Here is an 18,186-nt window from a genome sequence, read left to right as displayed (position 1 = left end):
AAAGTAGAGTGTATAAGGAGAAAAATGGAGGTAGTTAGACAAAAGTGAAAAAATAAATGAATAAATAAAGTTGTGGTTATTAATGTATACCTATCACTGTTCCACAAAAGTTTCAAGAGGCTTAAGGCTGTGACATAAACTTAATTTTTGCAACGCATATAAAAAAGATTCCATGACAGTATAATACTTATTTTAATTATTATCAGAAGATATCAGTCTCTAGTGAGGTTCCTTTCTTGATCAACATCAAGAACTAAGGTTCTAGAGGTTAATTTACTAGGGTCCTGAAACTCTTGAGTTGTACCATCAGGATTCAAATTTATTAAGTCTGTTATCTCACTTTCAGGCTGTCCTGTCTAGGTGACAAAATAGAAACCACCAGAATGGGGTTTTTCTAAATAACTCCCAGATTCCCAGCTTGGAGGATGAATATCACTATCATCCATAGTCATGATAATATTTCCCATTTACTGAAAGCTTTCTGTGTACAGGCACTTCAGTGCATTTTCCCCATCTAATTTTTTGAAACAGTCATAAGGGAAGCTAAGAGGCAAAGGAGATTTGTCTGATTACAAGCGTGGGCTCATAAAAACAAGATAATCATCAACCAATACAGTAAGAATAGCGGGAAGAGACCATTAGACAGATAAGATCACAAGTTTATCTCTTGAATAAACTGAATTTAAGGTGACAGGTGACACTTCAGCTTACAACAGGTTAAGAAGTGAGTAGAAGGTGAAGAAAAGGAAGACATCTTTTTAGAAATCTGGCTATAAAGGGACGGAATAAAATAGTGGCAATTAGGAAGGACCACGGGTTGCTCCAATGGTTTGTCCTTTTTTTTTAAACAGATGAGAAAGATATGTACATGTTAACAACAAGAAGGGATTCAGTGGAGGGAAAAGGTTGAGAATAAAGGAAAGAAAAAGTAATTAAGTTGAGATAAGAGACTGGATCTGAGTATAGGTGGAACATATTAGCAAGGAAAGGAAAAGGATCACACTCTGCTAAGGTGAGAGAGATGATAATGAAGATGGTAAAGGAGCAGGACAGCTTGACCAAGTCAGAGAATTAGATTCTGAGGAGTTCAAGTCTATGACTTCACAGTTTCTTTTTGAAATAGGAGAATGTTCACCTAAAAGCAAAGTGATAAAGACATGGCATAGGAAGCTAGAGGAGAGAAAGAAAAATTTAGGAGAAGGAATTGATGAGTGACATATATAAAACAACAGCTCACTTGAGGCTGCAGACAATGCAATGAGATAACACCCATCTAAAGAACTAGCTGAAGCAATGAAAAGCCGCTGGCTGGTCTGATTGAGGGTTGCATTTAGAGGCATAATTCAGTGGAAATACAAAGAAGTAACAGAGTTGAAGATACAAAGCAAGAAAGGTGAATCAACAGACAATGAGCTCCAGAATGGATTTCAAAGAAAACAAAAGAAGGGGCTGAAAAACTGGGAGAAATGAAAATACACTGACTTTTACAGGGAGAGGAGGGTAGTATAGGGAGCAGAGCATGGTGGAGTAAGGGAACTAGCAGGTGAAACTTATTTTAAAAAAAGGAATGCATCAAAAATGAAAAAAAGGAAGGCCCCCCTTTCCCAGATCATCATTTATAATGTCTAAGAGTTTAAACTACTACACAATGAAATTTGATCAAAATCAAAAACCTTTGTTGTCATTATTTAAAAACTAAGCATGCAGAAAATATTAAAACTGACACTTACCACACATTGCAACAGACTTTGCCTCTTCAATAGATTGATGTTTGTCAGTTAAACGAGCTTTGGTTACTTTATGTTCATTTACCTCTTGTTCTAACCGTTGCTGTAATGATTTAAGCTTGTAGTTTAAATCTATTTCTAAGTTATTCTTTTCCTGTAAAATGAGAATGAGAGTCAAGTACTATGCTGTGCAAAAAGCAAATCGTTAAATCTTACATTAATTTTATCTCCTAAGAGATAATATATGAATCATATTGGCTTGAAATATTATACTATATGTACTTAAATACTTTTACTCAGAACATAATTTTATGTTTATACTTCTTGTGCACTTCACACTACCTATAATATCTTACTTTAAAAATCACAATAAGCACATATAATTAAAAACAAAATATCACCTCTCTGTGCCCTCCTCCCTCCTTTCCCATGTGAATCATTAGCCATGGCTGATAGCAAGGCAGATTTCTATTATATTCAGGAGGGTTCACTGAGAGGACCAGAAACGAACAGGACAGTTCTTCAGTTCATTTAAAATTTTTTGCTACCACTTAAAAAACTAATCTCTATTTACATTTGCATTTACACCTAGATTTATCTTGCTCTGAGTTAACATGTATTCCATTCCTGTTTGGGGGCTTCTACTCTTTCTTCTTTCATCCTGTTTCCAAATTAATACCAGTCTTAGACATCAAACAGCTATTCTGAATGCCACAAACTATGTCCAAAAGACAAGGTAAGTGGTGGATTTTCTGATAGTTTACCTGAGGATCCAGTAAACCTACAACATTTCAGGGAGGTATGCTAAATCTGCATATTACCTATTTAATCCTTTTCTTAGCAAGGTAAGGACAGAGGATAACCAATGGCATTTTTGAAAAGAAAATTCTACAGGCAAAGGTCCATACTTTATGTACACTCTTTACTATATTGCTAACTCTTACCAACAAAATGGAAAAAGCACACACAGTGCTATATACTAATCCTTTGTTCTCCCTCTTCATAATTGGTAAGGTTCAATATTTTCATCTTTCCCATGTACAAAAAATGGGGGAAAATTCTACATGGAGAGATATCTCCAAACCAACGCAATTTGTGATGAACAGATATCTAATACCCTTCAAGGATAAGAACAAATAAATAACACCCTGCTGCTGCTGCTAAGTCACTTCAGTCGTGTCCAACTCTGTGCGACCCCATAGACGGCAGCCCACCAGACTCCTCCGTCCCTGGGATTCTCCAGGCAAGAACACTGGAGTGAGTTGCCATTTCCTTCTCCACTGCATGAAAGTGAAAAGTGAAAGTGAAGTCGCTCAGTCGTGTCCGACTCTTTGCGACCCCATGGACTGCAGCCTACCAGGCTCCTTTGTCCTTGGGATTTTCCAGGCAAGAATACTGGAGTGGAGTGCCATTGCCTTCTCCCTAAAAAGCTCAAAATAAGGTCCACATACATCACACACCAACCAACCATAAAAATTTTTAGAAATGTAAACATATAAAGATTAGGAATGAATGGTCTCTTAGAAAATCACCTTACAATATCTGGTAATCAGTAAAACTATCTCATAATTGGTCTACATTAAATCATTTACCTTTTCTGAATGATTAAGCATGTCTTGAGCCTCTTTTCTTTCTCCTTCCACTCTTTCAAGATTATGTTTGAGATGCTTCACCTCCTCTTGTAAAGATGTAATTCGAGCTGTCAAGTGAGAAAAAAGTTCAAATCACAGTCACTGAGAGAGAAATCCTTTTTCCCCAGCATGATCATTAAGATTAAAAAAAAAAAGCTTTAAATCTCCAAGTAGTAAATTTATTTATTACTTGCAGTTTGGAATAGCTATAACAGTAGTGAAAAAGAACAATGGAACTGAAGAACTCAAACTTGCAATTTCAAAACTTGCTATAAAGTTACAGTGACCAAAACAGTATGTTACTGGCGTAAGGACAGACATACCAACCAAGCGAATAAAACGGAGACTCTAGAAACGAAAGTGTACACCCACAGCCAGCTGCCTTTAACAAGGATGCCCATACCAACCAGCGAAGGAAAACAGGCTCTCCAACAAACAGTAATGGGACAAACAGATGCACGCATGCTAAGTTGCTTCAGTTGTGTCTGACTCTTTGCGACCCCATGGACTGGAGTCCGCCAGGATTCTCTGCCCATGGGATTCTCCAGGCAAGAATACTGGAATGTGCTACCATTCCCTTCTCCAGGGGATCTTCCCGACTCAGGAATCAAACCCTTGTCCTCTTACGTCTTCCGCATTGGCTGGTAGGTTCTTTACCATTAGCGCCATTTGGGAAGCCCTCAAGTTAGTCAAAGACCTAAATATAAATGCTAAAACCATACAACTTACAGGAAACACAGGAGTAAATCTTCATGACCCTGAGTTTGGCAATGTATTGTGAGATACGACACCAAAAGCATAAGCAACATATTTTAAACTGGACTTTATCAAAATTAACTTTTGTAAATCAAAGGACATTATTAAGAAAAATGAAAAGACAAACTACAAAAGAGGTGTAAACATGAGCAAATCATATACCTGATAAGGTCTAGTACCTGTTAAAAGTCAACAACAAAAAGACAAAAAAAAAAAAATGCACAAATGACATGCATAGACATCTTTCCAAAAAGAACATACAAATAGCCAATAAGCACATGAAAAGATTGCTCAACTTCATTACTCACTAGGAAAATTAAAGTTAAAACCACAATGAGACAATGATGGTGGAAACTTAAAATGGTAAACAATGCTGGTGGAAATAAAATGAGATGTGGCTGTTATGGAAAATAGTCTGGAAGTGCCTCAAAATTAAACCGAGCATTACCACGTGACCCAGCAGTTGTACTCCTAGGTATCCAAAAGATTTGAAAGCAAGTATTCCAATAAATACTTGCACCTCAGTTTCACAACAGTGCTATTCATAACAGTCAACAGGTGAAAAAACTCAAGTGTCCATCAACAGATGAAGAGCTAAATGAATTATGGAATATATATATATACATACAACAGGATATTACCCAGCCATAAATGAATGAAGTATTGATACATGGTACAACATCAACCAATCTTAAAAATAAGCTAAGTGAAAGAAGCCTGAACTAAAGATCACAAATTATATGATGTCATTTATATGAAATATCCAGACCAGGTAAATTCGGAAATATAGGACAGATGAGTGGTTGCTAGGGTCATACAGGGAAGGACAGCTGAATGGGCACAAAGTTTTCCTCTGGGTTAATGAAAATGTTTTGGAACTAGACTGTGAATGTACTGAATGCCACTGAATTGTACACTCTCAAATGGTTAACTTTAGGTTATATGAATTTCACCTCAATAAAAAAAATAAACAAAAGCAGTTAGAAATACAACAGGGCAATGAAAAAAAAACTAGTCATAGTGATTATTTTTCAAACATGTTTCAAAATTTGGCCAATCAAAGAGACGAAGAATAAATGGAATCTTAAAAAACTGGTTAGATTAGAAAACTGATCTACTATTTCCAAAAGTCAAATCCAAAAACATATAGAGAAAAATGGTTACACGGTTTCCAAATGCCTGTGTAACAGTTAAAAACAAAAGTACATTACACTATGATATATGACATGAAGCTAAGCATTTTTTTTTCATTTTTAAAGGGTTGTAAACAGCAAAAAAAGAAAAACATGTAACAGAGATCATATGTGGCCCACAAAGCCTGAAGAATATAATGTCCAATTATGTTTGGGAAGTCATTTCCCACACACATGAAGACGCTCATCAGTGTACATGGAGAGCATTCAACTAGCAAATAACCATCACTTTACCACAAGACCAGCCTCTCAAACTGTAAGATCTATACTGAGGGATCCAAAATGTCTTAAGAACCATAAAAAGTTAGTGTAAAAATTTTATGTGTGCATGTGTGTGTGTTTTACCACAATGTACTTTTTATATGCATGTTGAGGCTCATATAAATTCTGCACATTTTTTAATGTGTATGAGCCTTGATTCACATGTAAATCAAAAAATAAACCTTCAAGGAAGCACTGAAAAATGATACACATTAACGATAAGTCATGCTATGATCTTCCTTAACTTCACCAATATCTAAACAGTCAGTTAAAACCACTGTTGATAAACGCGTAATGATGGTCTCTTCCTTAAAAGCAAGCACTTCAAACTCAGTAGTATCTGGAAAATCACTGACTCAAAGAATTTTAGAATTGCAAGAATTTATAGGAGTCACCCAATCTTCTTGGTTTACAGATAAAGAAGGCAGATGAAGTGACATGCACACAGCTAATAAGCTGTATATAAGAAGGCCTAGAGCGGCAATTTAAGGACGTGGCATATGAGGCTTTTCTAATACACATAATGAGGATACTTTCTTGGTTGTATTCATATCTATTTTAAGCCTAGTCCCTGAGAAATAAGATTGTGCAACACTCCTCAGCTGAGAACCAATGGAAGACCCTAATTTCTGTTTCTAAAGTCCAAAAACTGACCCTGACCTCTGGCCACAGAATTAGAGCTAATCGTCAAGTCCCAGGAGACTCCAAACTATGTTCCCATCCTGTGACTTAGGTTAAAATGCACCACCCCACCCCCTACTTTTCCCTGAAAGATCTGGCAACTTCCAAGCGTGTCTGTTTTCATTAGGTAGTATGGACGCTATCGCTTACAGAAACAGAAAATAGAAAAAAAAAAAAAAAAGTAAGAAATGGTTAAAGCCAGGCATCCTGTTGAAAACAAACCGATTTTATTACTGTGACAAAAGTATTCCTTTACTCGCTGTTAGTTATACTCCATCTTTTTCCTTTTAGACTCAGAAAGACTGCTGATATCTCTAGTTCTAACCTTTCCAAGTACTGAATTTTTTATTTGCAGTGGGATTCTCTTTCTACTGTTTACTTTCTATTTCTACCAATAATGCATGAAGAATCCCAGGTTTTAATAGTGATAATATTCTCTACCTGGATTAGTTCCACTTTGAGTAAGACTTCTGTGAATTGGACACTTTTAAAAATTAAGGATTCAGTAAACTGGCTGTAAGATTGGAAATAACCACATTACCTCCATCACAAGGGTACCTGAGAGAGGGAAGAAATTACAATTTGATATGAATTCTCCTGAAAGAGAAAGAATGCTAACCATTTCCAGTATTACCAAGGTCATTTTCTTTTTTTATTGAAGTATACTAGATATACAATATTATATCAGTTACAGGTGTACTATAACAGGACAATATGATCAAAAATATTTTACCTTACACTTAAAAATTACTAAGACATAAAAGGACAAATACTGAGGTACCACTTCTATGAGGCAGTCAAATTCATTGAGACATAAAGTAGAAGGGTGGTTACCAGGGGCTGTGGGGGAGTGGGAAATGAGCTGTTACTGAGTACATTTTAGTTTGGGAAGATAAAAAAGTTCTGGAGATGGACAGTAGTGATGGTTACACAACACATGAATGTACTTTATGCCATTGAATTATACAATTAAAAATAGCTAAAACAGTAAGTTTTAATGTCTGTTTTACCACAATAAGAAAAAATATTACCTTGTAGGTCTCCAATCTTCTCAGAATCATGACCTCTGTCTCTTCGTTCAGCTTCTAATACAGCCTGCAGTTGGTAATAATCTTTGTCCATTTGTGACTTGGAATTCTCTAAAATTCTATTTCTCTCCTGCAGTTCTCTGTTTAGGGACTCTAGCTGAGTGATGGATTTGCTCATCTCTGTGTGACTCTTCCTTAATCTAACCGCTGTGTCTGATTCTGTCCTAAGTAAGTCATTGGCTTCTTCTAGCTAATTAAAAAAGAGAGCAAGAAAATAGTTTTGTTTTTTTTTAACCAAAACACAAATTTATTTTAATTAAAAAAATCTCATTCCAAAAACTTACCTGCTTTTGTAATTGTGCCAGCTTCTCATTAGCAAGCTGTGAATTCTGGCTGACTTTCTTTAAGTCTTCCAACTGATCCTTTAATGTAGAAACTAGAAAATGAAGGAATAACATGTAAGTTTTCATTGAGGAATATACAAAACCCTTTTTAAAAAACAGGAAACTTTGTCTTAGGCCATAAAAGCCCATTATATTAGTTCTAAATTTCATCTTGGAATTACTCACATTTTAAATTTATTAAAAAGTAGAGTACTGTTTTATAATACACAATGCAAAAACAGATTTGTGTCCACTGTTATATTTCTTCTATCCTTTTAATAAAGGTTAATCTATTAGTGAAATGACATAGCTATTATTTCTTTTTTACTGTATTCTTTTTTTGGGGGGCCATGCTGCATGGCATGTGCAATCTCAGTTCCCCAACCAGGGATTGAACCCACCCTTGCTTCTTGGAAGCACAGAGTCTTAATCACTGGACTACCAGGGGGGTCCTGATACAAAGCTAATTTTAATGTTCTCTATTTTTGAAAGTACAAATCTTTGCTTACTTCAATTACTTTCAATATGACTCAAAATTTAAAAGGTACCAAATGGTATATAGTACAGACACGAGTCTTTCTCCCAGCACATTGTTTTCCAGCCCCTCTGGCTCTCCTCCTCAGCAACTACTATCACTAACTTCTTGCACATCCTTCCTCAGATAGTCTGTGTATCCATACCCGAATATATAAGAACACAAATGTGTGTTTTCACAAGCATTATATATACACAAATATATACATACATATATAAGCACTTAAGCATATATAGATACACCATTTTCTTTTAAACAATTAGTATTTTTTTAAGATACATTTTAGAGATTCTAAGTTTATAAAGAAATGCTTTATTCTTATAAAATGCATAGTACTCTACCATATACACTAAAGTTTATCACAGATTACATTTACATTGCTCATAATTTTTGCAATTTTAAACAACTCTAAAATTGATAACTTTGTTTATGTATCAGTATGCATGTGCACAAATGTATGTGACATAAATTACTAGAAGTGAAATAACTGGATCAAAGGATGTAGAAAGCTATTTTAAATTTGTATCACTAATATCAAGACACATAAAAATTCTAGTTTGGTAGTAGTTTTCAAATGTGGCTACTTGTTAGAAGTGCTGAGACAGCTTATTAAATATACCAATGCCCAGTCTACATGTCGAGGGAATTAAATTAGAACTTCTGGAGTTTAGGCATTAGTATTCTTTAAAGTTTCCCAAGATATTCTAATACATACACAAGGGTAAAAATCACTACCCTAGCTACAACATTACTACTGATTTTAAATATGTTATAAATTTATCTTGGGCCATGGGTATTAGCTCATGAAGGGTCTTAGGACTGAGTCTTCAAAAACATACCGTAGGCACTAAATTTAAGACAACCTGAAGACAAAGACCTCAAGACAGTGTTAGAAATTTCAGTGTTTTTCAAAGGAAAAGCAACAATTTACCTTCATTTTCTACATTCCTCCTCTTCTCATTTTCCTGTTCTGCTTTTCTTTGGTATTCATTAATTCTGTGCTGTAGCAACATTTTCTCCTTCTCAATCTGAGATACTGTAGATTCTAGATTTCTTCTTTGATTCCCCTGAAATTATGAGAAAAGTTAACCACTGCAATTAATACTCCTCATTTCTTCAAGGGAATACTCAGTTATTTTTTACAAAGTACACAATTAATTAAGATAGACATTTTGGCTTCAAAATCACAAAGTATTTCCTAACAACAATACCCTGCCAACAGTAGAATTATCTTGCCTTAGAAGAAAACAGTAATTTTATTTTAACTATATATATATAAGTTTTCAGATTTAAAAAAAAAATCCATGAACATAAAAACAACTCTATGAATCTTGTCAGACTGAAGGTCATTGTATCAGTTTAACATGAACACAAATAATACCAATATTTTGGCTTATTTACAATCCTAAATTTAAGAAATGAAATACACAAGGGATTAGGTAACAATTGTTTTATTATTATTTGATAACTAAATGGTACAAAACTCAAATGATACCAAAGGTTAGTGTTTGTGGTTTAAGTTCACCAGTCCCTATATGAGGTCTCCCTTAATTTTTCCTCCTGTTTTGGCAACAATTTATCTTTCCTAAGATGTTCTATGTATGCATGTACCTACTTAATGTATATTAGAAAGTAATGAAAAAGATACTTTTGAAAATGAAACTAAGGGGAAAGGAGAGTTAAAGAAAAAAAAAATACTCCAAATTCTACAACTTATAAAAAAAAAACAACTTATCTTCTGCTTCTGTGTTACCCCTATCAGCATATCTTGCATTTAATGCTGTATTTCTATCTTTAAGACTCCACACTGGACAAACCTTTTACAGTGTGTGTTTTTCTGGGCTTTCCCATCTCTAAGTGAAATCCATCTTTTAAGTAAGATGCTGCCAGAGAGATACAGTAAAATTTGACAGAGACCATCCAAAATCCTTTCAATTATAAGATTTTATCATTTTAACTTTTATCTTTTCATTGTGAAAATCTGAAATGATTATACATTTCAGAAGTTCCACAGACAGTAAGTACACGTACCCTTCCACTCAGTTTCCCCTAAGAATACATTATATTTACCAATGGTACAATAACCAAATCAGGAAATTGATACTGATATACAGCATGTGTAGTTTGATGTCATTTTATCTCATGTGCAGATTCACAGAACTACCACTACAACCAAGATACAGAACTGCTTCATCAGCACAGTGATCTCCTTCCAGTCACTACTTATAGCCACATGCACCCCTCACTTCTCCCACCACCGACAGCCCTAGCAACCAGTAACAGGAGGTCTTCCATCTGCATAATTTTGTCATTTTTAAAATGCTATCTTAATGGGATCATACAGGAGGGATCTTTTAAGATTAGCTTTTTACACTCAACATGTATCTTTGCGATCCATCCAAGTTGTTGTGTATAACAATGGTTCATTTTCCCAGTCTACAGCTTATCATGTCATCCTCTTATCAGAATCTTTCACAGAGCAAGCACTGTTAGTTTTGACAAAGTCCAACTTATCGAACTGTCTTCCTTATATGGATCACGTTTGTGGTGTAATGTATAACTCTTCACCAAGCTGTAAGTCCTAAGGATTTTCCCCTATATTTTTTCCCCAGAAGTTTTATATTTTTTATGTTCCTATTTAAATCTAAGTCTGTTTTAAGTTAATATGTGCCTAAGATGTAAGACTTCGGTTGAGGTCCATATCTTGGCCTATGAATACCTCACTGTCCCAGTACCACTTGTGAAAAAGACTATCCTTTCTCCACCGAAATGCTTCTGCACCTTCATCAAAAATGAGTTGGCTATAATTGAGGGTAACTGATCCACAGTTTCTTTGCAGTACTGTCTTTGCTTGATTTTGTTATCTTGGTCATTCTAGCCTCATAAAATCCACTGGGGAATGTTCCTTTCGTTTATATTTTCTAGAAGACAATATAGAATCAGTGTTAAATCTTCTTAAAACACTTGGTAGCTTCCTCTAGTAAAGCCATCTGGTCCTGAAGATTACCTCTGGAGGAGCTTTTAAATTATGAATTCACTTTAATAGTTATATAGGGATATTCCTATAATGTATTTCACATTGTGTGAGTTGTGGTAGCCTGTATTTTTGGAGGCATTGGCCCATTTCACCTATATCTCACACTTCGGTGGTTAGAACTGTATTATTTCCTTAAGAATTTTTTTAATATATCTGTAAGAGTCTGTAGGAATATGCCCTGCCTTATTCCTGATACAGATCATTTGTGTCTTATCTTTCCTTTGACAATCTTGCTAGAGGTTTGTCAATTTTTTTATCTTTCCAAACAGCTGGGTTTTTCCTTATCATTGACTTTGTTTTCCTGTTTCCAATTCCACTTATTTCTGCTCCTTATTTTTCCCTCCTTCTCTTTGCTTTCAGTTTATTTTGCTCTTCTTTTTTTAGGTTCCTGAGGTAGGAGCTTAGAGGACTGATTTGAGACAGTTCATCTTTTGTTTTTTTCCTTAATATTTTATTGAAGTATGGTTGACTTACAATGTTTCAGGTGCACAGCAAGATGATTCAGTTATACATACACACATATATTATTTTTGAAGTCACTTTCCATTATAGGTTATTACAAGATATTGACTATAGTTCCCTTGGCTACACAGTCATCTTTTCTAATGTAAATGTTTCAATGCACACATTTCCCTTAGAGCACTATGTTAGCTGCACCCCACAAATTTTGATGTTTATCTTCATTTTCATTGTTGAAATATTTTTAAAAGGAGGAAGACCCATAACTTTATGAGATATAATTAACATTGTAATATATTTTTTCATTTCCTTTGAGACTCTCTTACCTATGCATTATTTAGAACTGTGTTGTTTAGTTTCCATGTGTTTGCAGAGCTGTCTGATACTTTTCTGTTATTCACTCTAGCTTGGTAACATTTTGGTCAGAGAACACGCTGTTTATGACTTTAATTCTTTGAAATCTGTAGAAGTTTGCTTGGTACGTGGTCTATCTTGGTACATATTCCTTGAGTGCTTGAAAAGAATGTGTCCTTTGCTATTGTTAGGCAGAAGGTTCTACAAATGTTGAATAGGTCCCACTGGCTGATAGTGTGGCTGAGTCCTATACATTTGCTGATTCTCTGTCTAGAGAGTGGTATTTAAAGTCTTAAACAGTAATCACAGATTCGTCTATTCTCCTTTCAGTTTTATTAGCTTTTGCTTCACCTATTTTGTAGCTCTTCTGTTTGGTGAATACAAATTTAGGAATGCTATATCTCCTCAGAGGATCGACATTTTTGTCATTCTGCAATGTCCCTCTGAAAGTAATAATTTTATTTGCCCTGAAGTCTACTTTACCTGATTTCAATACTGCCACCGCTGCCTTCTTTTCGCTAATGCTTAGATGATGTATTTTTCCATCTTCTTACCTTAAAGTTGTCTATATTGTTATATTTGAAGTTTCTGGTAGACAGCATATGGGTAGGTGATTTTAAAAAATTTACTCTGACAATCTGCTTTAATTGCTGCTGAATTTAATTTACATTTAATATAATTACTGATATATTACAGTTAAAGGCTCCCATTTTGTTTCTACTGTGTTCTGTTTTTTTCTTGTCTTTCTGTAGGTTACTTGAGCATTTTTTTTTAGAATTCCACTTGCTTTATCTAGTGTTTTTAAGTGTGTCTCTCTCTATAATTCTTATCAGTGGCTGCTCTAGGTATTACATTATATTACTGGTATTGGATTATGACCAGTTTGATTAAAGTGCAACATGGTACCTCTGCTGATACCTATTTATAATTGTCTAAAAATTTCTTCTACACATATGGAGAACCACATTGGACAACGCCGTAATTTCCACTTCAACTGTCAGATGTAATATAAAACACCGAAGAGGAGGAGGAGTGCGCAGTGTGTTTACCCATAGTTTTATTCTGTTGTTTCTTCTCTCCTGGTATTTCACTATTTCTTAATCACTTCCTTTCTATTTAGAGAATTTCCTTTAGCAATTATTTTAGGGAAGGTGTGCTGGTGACAATTTCTCTTGGTTTTCCTTCATCTGAGAACATTGTGGTTCTCATCTAGGATGTTTTCACTGAACACAGAATTCTCAGTCAACAGCTTTTTTACAGCCCTCAAAAAAAGCAGTACATTTCCTCTGCTCTCCATGGTTTCTGCTAAGAAATCTGTCATCTGCACAGTTCTCCCCTTTAGGGAAGTGTCACTTGCTGTATTTAAGATTTCTTCTTTGATGTTAGTTTTCATATCTATTGTACGTCTTGGTGTGGATATCTTTGGGTTTATCCTTTTTGTGGTTCACTCAGTTTCTTGTAGGCTTGTGTCTTTTGTTTACAGGTTCACATCTTTCTCCACACTTGTGCAATTTTCAGCCTTCATTGCTTCCTGCCCTCTTTGCTCCTCTTTTTCAGCAATTCCAAAAACACAATCTAAGAACCTTTCTGCTATAGCCCCAGTGGTCACTGAGGCTCTGTCACTTTTTCTGTTATTCAGAGTAGGTAATTTCTATCCACCTTCAAGTTCCCAGACTCTTTTCCTTGTATTCTTCACTGTGCTGCTGAGCCCATCCACTGAGATTTTTATTTCAGGTATTTTTAACTTTTGGTTGGTTCTACTTTGTATCTTTTATGTCTTTGTAAAGACTTTCTAATTTATATTTTTCATCTATTTCAGGTATATTTGTAGTTGCTCACTGAAACATGATGATTCTTTCAAATCTGTGTCAGGTAATTTAAACATCTGTGTTATCTCACTGTTGGCATCTGTTTATTGTCTTTTCTCATTCCAGTTGAGAAATTCCTAGTTCTGGCTATTATGAGTGATTTTCTAATGAAATCTGGACATTCTGGGTATTATCTTACAATATGGGGGATTTTTAAAGGTTTTCTGTTTTAGCAGGCCTCTCCTGTCACTGTTCTGGTGGGGTGACAGAAGTGCTGCCTCATTTCTCTCAAATAGAGGTAGAAATCTAGGTTTTCCCACTTGGTCTTGAATGACGCACAGGTTGGGGGAGGGAGTGGGTCCTCTTCACCACTGGTGGAAAGGGGAGTTCTGGCACCCCGCTAGGCTTCCTCGCATGACACCATGAAGGCGGGAGGGTACCTGGTCACTGCTGCCACAGACACTGCAATGGGGGGACAGGCGCTCATTTTTTCAGTGTCCGAAGTGTGAACTCTCTACAAGGCCTCTTCTGATACCAACACAACAGGGAGCAGGAAGGGGGCCTTGCTAACTGCCAGAGTGGAAGATGAGATTCCCCACATGGTCTCCAATGACACTATATGTGGCGGGGGCGGGGGGCAGGAAGGCTCATCACTGCCCAGCAGAGATGCAAGTCCCTCCAATGGACCTTCCTGGTCATGGGGCTGGAAGTCTGAGCTCCGAACTCTGTTTCTGCTGATGGGGATGGGGTTACATTTTCTACGTTGTGTTTGGTGAGTACAGCAGTGACTGTAAGTTTTCTGATTTGCTAGCCTGCTGCCTTCCTGGTCCTCTACTTAAAGAGTGTTTTTTTTCACCTGTGCTGTTGGTGTTCCCAGATTGATGGCTTATCCAGTATCCAGCATGGAATACACACTGCAAGCAAACAAACAAAAGCCCAAAAAACCCAGAGTACTTACTACTGTATCATTTCTGGAGGTTCAAGTATTCTAGCTGGTCTGTCTTACCTCCACCTTTCACAATCTTTTTTTTTTTGTTTAATGCCCCAGGTTTTAAAGCTGTATTTAGCGGGAGAAATAGGGGAAAGGACTTTCACTCCATCTTTTCAGAAGCAGGATGATTTTAATTTTATAACTAATATTTCCCTCTTTACCTTGAATTTAGAAAGCCGAGTACCTTAAACCTAGCGTATTTGTGTTTTATCTGTGTTCTAGAAATGAAACAAAAAGTAGAGGATATGCAAAAAGGATTTCTTAAACACTCAAGTGTCAAATACTACAGTGCCAGGCCAAGTCCACATTGCCTAATGGCAACTTGGTAAAATATTACATAAATCTGTCCAGACTATGTATATTTGAGGCTATGAATATGGGGGGGGAAGAGACAAAAAAATCCACCATCACTGACATACGCTGTTCTTTAGGAGAAAATTAAGACAGCACAAAAATCATCAGAAAGGTTAAATCTAAAAAGGACAAAGGATGTAAACAATGAGAGGAAGGACTTGGGAAAGATATTTACAAGGTAACCAGAAGGAATAAAAATGTGCTACATACTTGCAAAAGAACATCCTAATCACAAAATGTTCAGGCAGTGTTTCCCTGATAGTAACAAGTTCTTGCTAAGTGATGATGGAAAAAAATGATTCCAAGATTCATATAATTCCCATTTGATCATATGAAATTATGTTAATATAAGTCCTTTTGAAGCTGTATTCTTCCTTCTTTCCTATTTGTCTCTTTCTGCTACAGTTCTAGACTCAACTTCTCATCTCCTGCTCCTTTCTCTCTTTTCAACTATTAAGAACCAGTAAACTGAAATTCATGTACTAAAATTTGAGCATGGTTCTAGAATAAAACCACACAAAAGAAACTAAAGCATAATCTAATTTCACTTGAACTTGTAGCTCCAAAGTGAGGCTTTCATCATGATTCTTTGGTCCTGTTCTATGCTGCAACCTATCAAGTTCAGATGTAACATTCTCAGAAAACAAAACAATCTGAAAGAGGGAAAAACTCTCAAAAAGGACAACCTCTGATTAGAAAATAAAAAGTACCTCTTCATCCAATTCTTTCATTATCTTGTCTAGTTTTATGTTTGACGTTCTGTAAAAGTAAAAGCAATATGGATTAGAAATACATTTACTTTTTACTGCCTGGGGTGAAAAACCACATTCCTTACTTTTCCATTTAGCTAAGATTTCTTAACCTTTTTTGTGCATATGCTGTGGACTCTTCTGAAGTCAGTCTGGTGAAGCATATAGCATTTTTTCACAAAAATATTTTTAAAGCATAAAATACATAGGATTAAAAGAAATTGTGAAATACAGTCATGAACTTTTTAAAACAGTATGATTCACTAATATACATGTTTTATTAATATATTAAATGACACAATCTAGCAGCAGTAATTTTAAAGTAGTAATGAGCATAAGTAGAATTTAGAGATAATATTTGCATTCTAGGAAAATATTTGTGATTTTTACTGGTAATAAAAAAATTCACAGCTACTGCTAATACCTGTAGATTACTATGTTCATAATTAAAGATGCTGAATTTCAGTTAAAGGTTACAGAAAAGAGTCACTATTCTCCCCCAAGTTTAAGGACCTTAAATTCCATGCATGGATGCTTTAGGAGAGGTTCAAGGATTCTAGGTTAAGGAGCCCTGAATTCCTCAGGCAACACTTGCTACTCAACGAAGATCAATCATTTAAACTTTAATGCAAGATTAAGTAAATGAAGGGAAAGGTGGCATGTATAAAGCAAACTTGGCAACTTGGGCAAAACTTTGAGATTAATGAGATTAAACTGAAAGTGCATCATCTCCATCACAATTCATATTTTGGGCTCTAAACATATTTCTGAGCTTCAAATCTGTATATGCAATGCTTCACTTGGATGTCTCACCAAATACTTCATTCAGCATGTCCAAAGCTAAACTTATTCCTTCTGCCCCACACCCCTGCCACAGTACCAATCTGCTGTTCCTCTGCTAACCCCAAACAAGGACACCACCTGGGAATTCTCCCTGACTCATCTTCCTCCCTCATTCTCACTTAGTGAATAAATATCAAGTGCTGCCTTATTAACCAGAGAGTTTCTTAAAAAGCAAATTTGATCTTTTGTTTTCCTTTAAGTTTAATAACTTTTAATGCTTTAGAGAGATCAAACGAGTCAATCCTAAATGAAATCAGTCCTGAATATTCATTGGAAGGACTGATGTAAAGCTGAAATTCCAATACTTTGGCCACCTGATGTGAAGAACTGACTCACTGGAAAAGACCCTGATGCTGGGAAAGATTGAAGGCAGGAGGAGAAGGGGACAACAGAGGATGAGATGGCTGGATTGCATCACCGACTCAATAGACATGAGTTTGAGCAAGCTCCGGGCATTGGTGATGGACAGAGAAGCCTGGTGTGCTGCACTCCATGGGGTCACTGCAACACAACTGAGCAACTGAACTGAACTGAATGCCTTTCAATCACCCTTACGGTAAATTCCAGCTTTCAATCTTTTCAAAAACAGTCTTCTAAGATTTAGACTCTCTTAACCTACCACCTACCCAAACCTATTTGAGGTCACCACCTCCCTCCCCACCACACATGCACTCATTTTCGTATAATTATTGGCCACTTTGGCCACTCTTAATTTCTTCATTAAATTGATCCCTACCACCATCACTATCACTAATTTGTCATTTGCCTTCTAGCTCTAATTATACAAACTGTTCAACATTTATGTAATAATATTTATCCATTTCTTTCTCCTTATTTCTATGTTTTACACCCAGAAATCCCTTACAAATCCTGTGCTCAGGATTATATTAAAGTGCTTTTCTTTAAAAAAAAAAAAAAAAAAAAGCCTGTATTAAATGCTTCACCATTTAATCTATAGGCAGAGAGCAATTTACTAGTTTCTTCTCCCCTAGTCACAAAATTGCTAGTCTTACCAATTCCATTTTTTGAATACTTCATCTCCATAGTACCTACTTTTTATTTATTCAATACTATCCACTAACAGTAACTATAAAATGTTAAAGTCTGTAATAAGTAACTCAACATTATGGTAGGCTATTTTAAATTCTCTTGATCACTTTATATTTTCATAAATATACTGGCTCTTACTAAATTTAGACTCACAGGACAAAAAAGTTTTGAAAAAATACTGTCCTAGAGAAGCAAAGTGGAAATTAAGAGTGTTTGCATCAAAAATTTAGTGAATTTTTTACATTTAGTGAATTTTAATCTTCAACAACATTTACATTTTGGAAAGTATCTTATTCAATATAAACTAATTTTCCCTGTCAGCTAATTAAAATGGGAGAGAAAATAA

General features: G+C 35.5%; 1 protein-coding gene across 3 annotated transcripts in view; it reads right to left on the bottom strand.

Annotated features, from left to right (window-relative positions):
- The window catches only part of ROCK1 (Rho associated coiled-coil containing protein kinase 1), a 118,964-nt gene that overhangs the window by 24,935 nt on the left and 75,843 nt on the right, over nt 1-18,186 (bottom strand). For all 3 annotated transcript variants that reach the window (XM_043444541.1, XM_043444542.1, XM_043444543.1), the window contains 6 exons: nt 15,909-15,957; nt 9,127-9,262; nt 7,622-7,713; nt 7,281-7,527; nt 3,320-3,426; nt 1,731-1,881 (listed from right to left, as the gene is read on the bottom strand). In XM_043444541.1, the coding sequence (XP_043300476.1) occupies nt 1,731-1,881; nt 3,320-3,426; nt 7,281-7,527; nt 7,622-7,713; nt 9,127-9,262; nt 15,909-15,957 (782 nt within the window). The remainder of the gene's footprint in view (nt 1-1,730; nt 1,882-3,319; nt 3,427-7,280; nt 7,528-7,621; nt 7,714-9,126; nt 9,263-15,908; nt 15,958-18,186) is intronic.

Source organism: Cervus canadensis, chromosome 23 (genome assembly GCF_019320065.1).
Source record: "Cervus canadensis isolate Bull #8, Minnesota chromosome 23, ASM1932006v1, whole genome shotgun sequence".
In the NCBI taxonomy this organism is placed as follows: Eukaryota; Metazoa; Chordata; class Mammalia; order Artiodactyla; family Cervidae; genus Cervus; species Cervus canadensis.
This window is presented reverse-complemented; position numbering and strand designations above follow the sequence as displayed.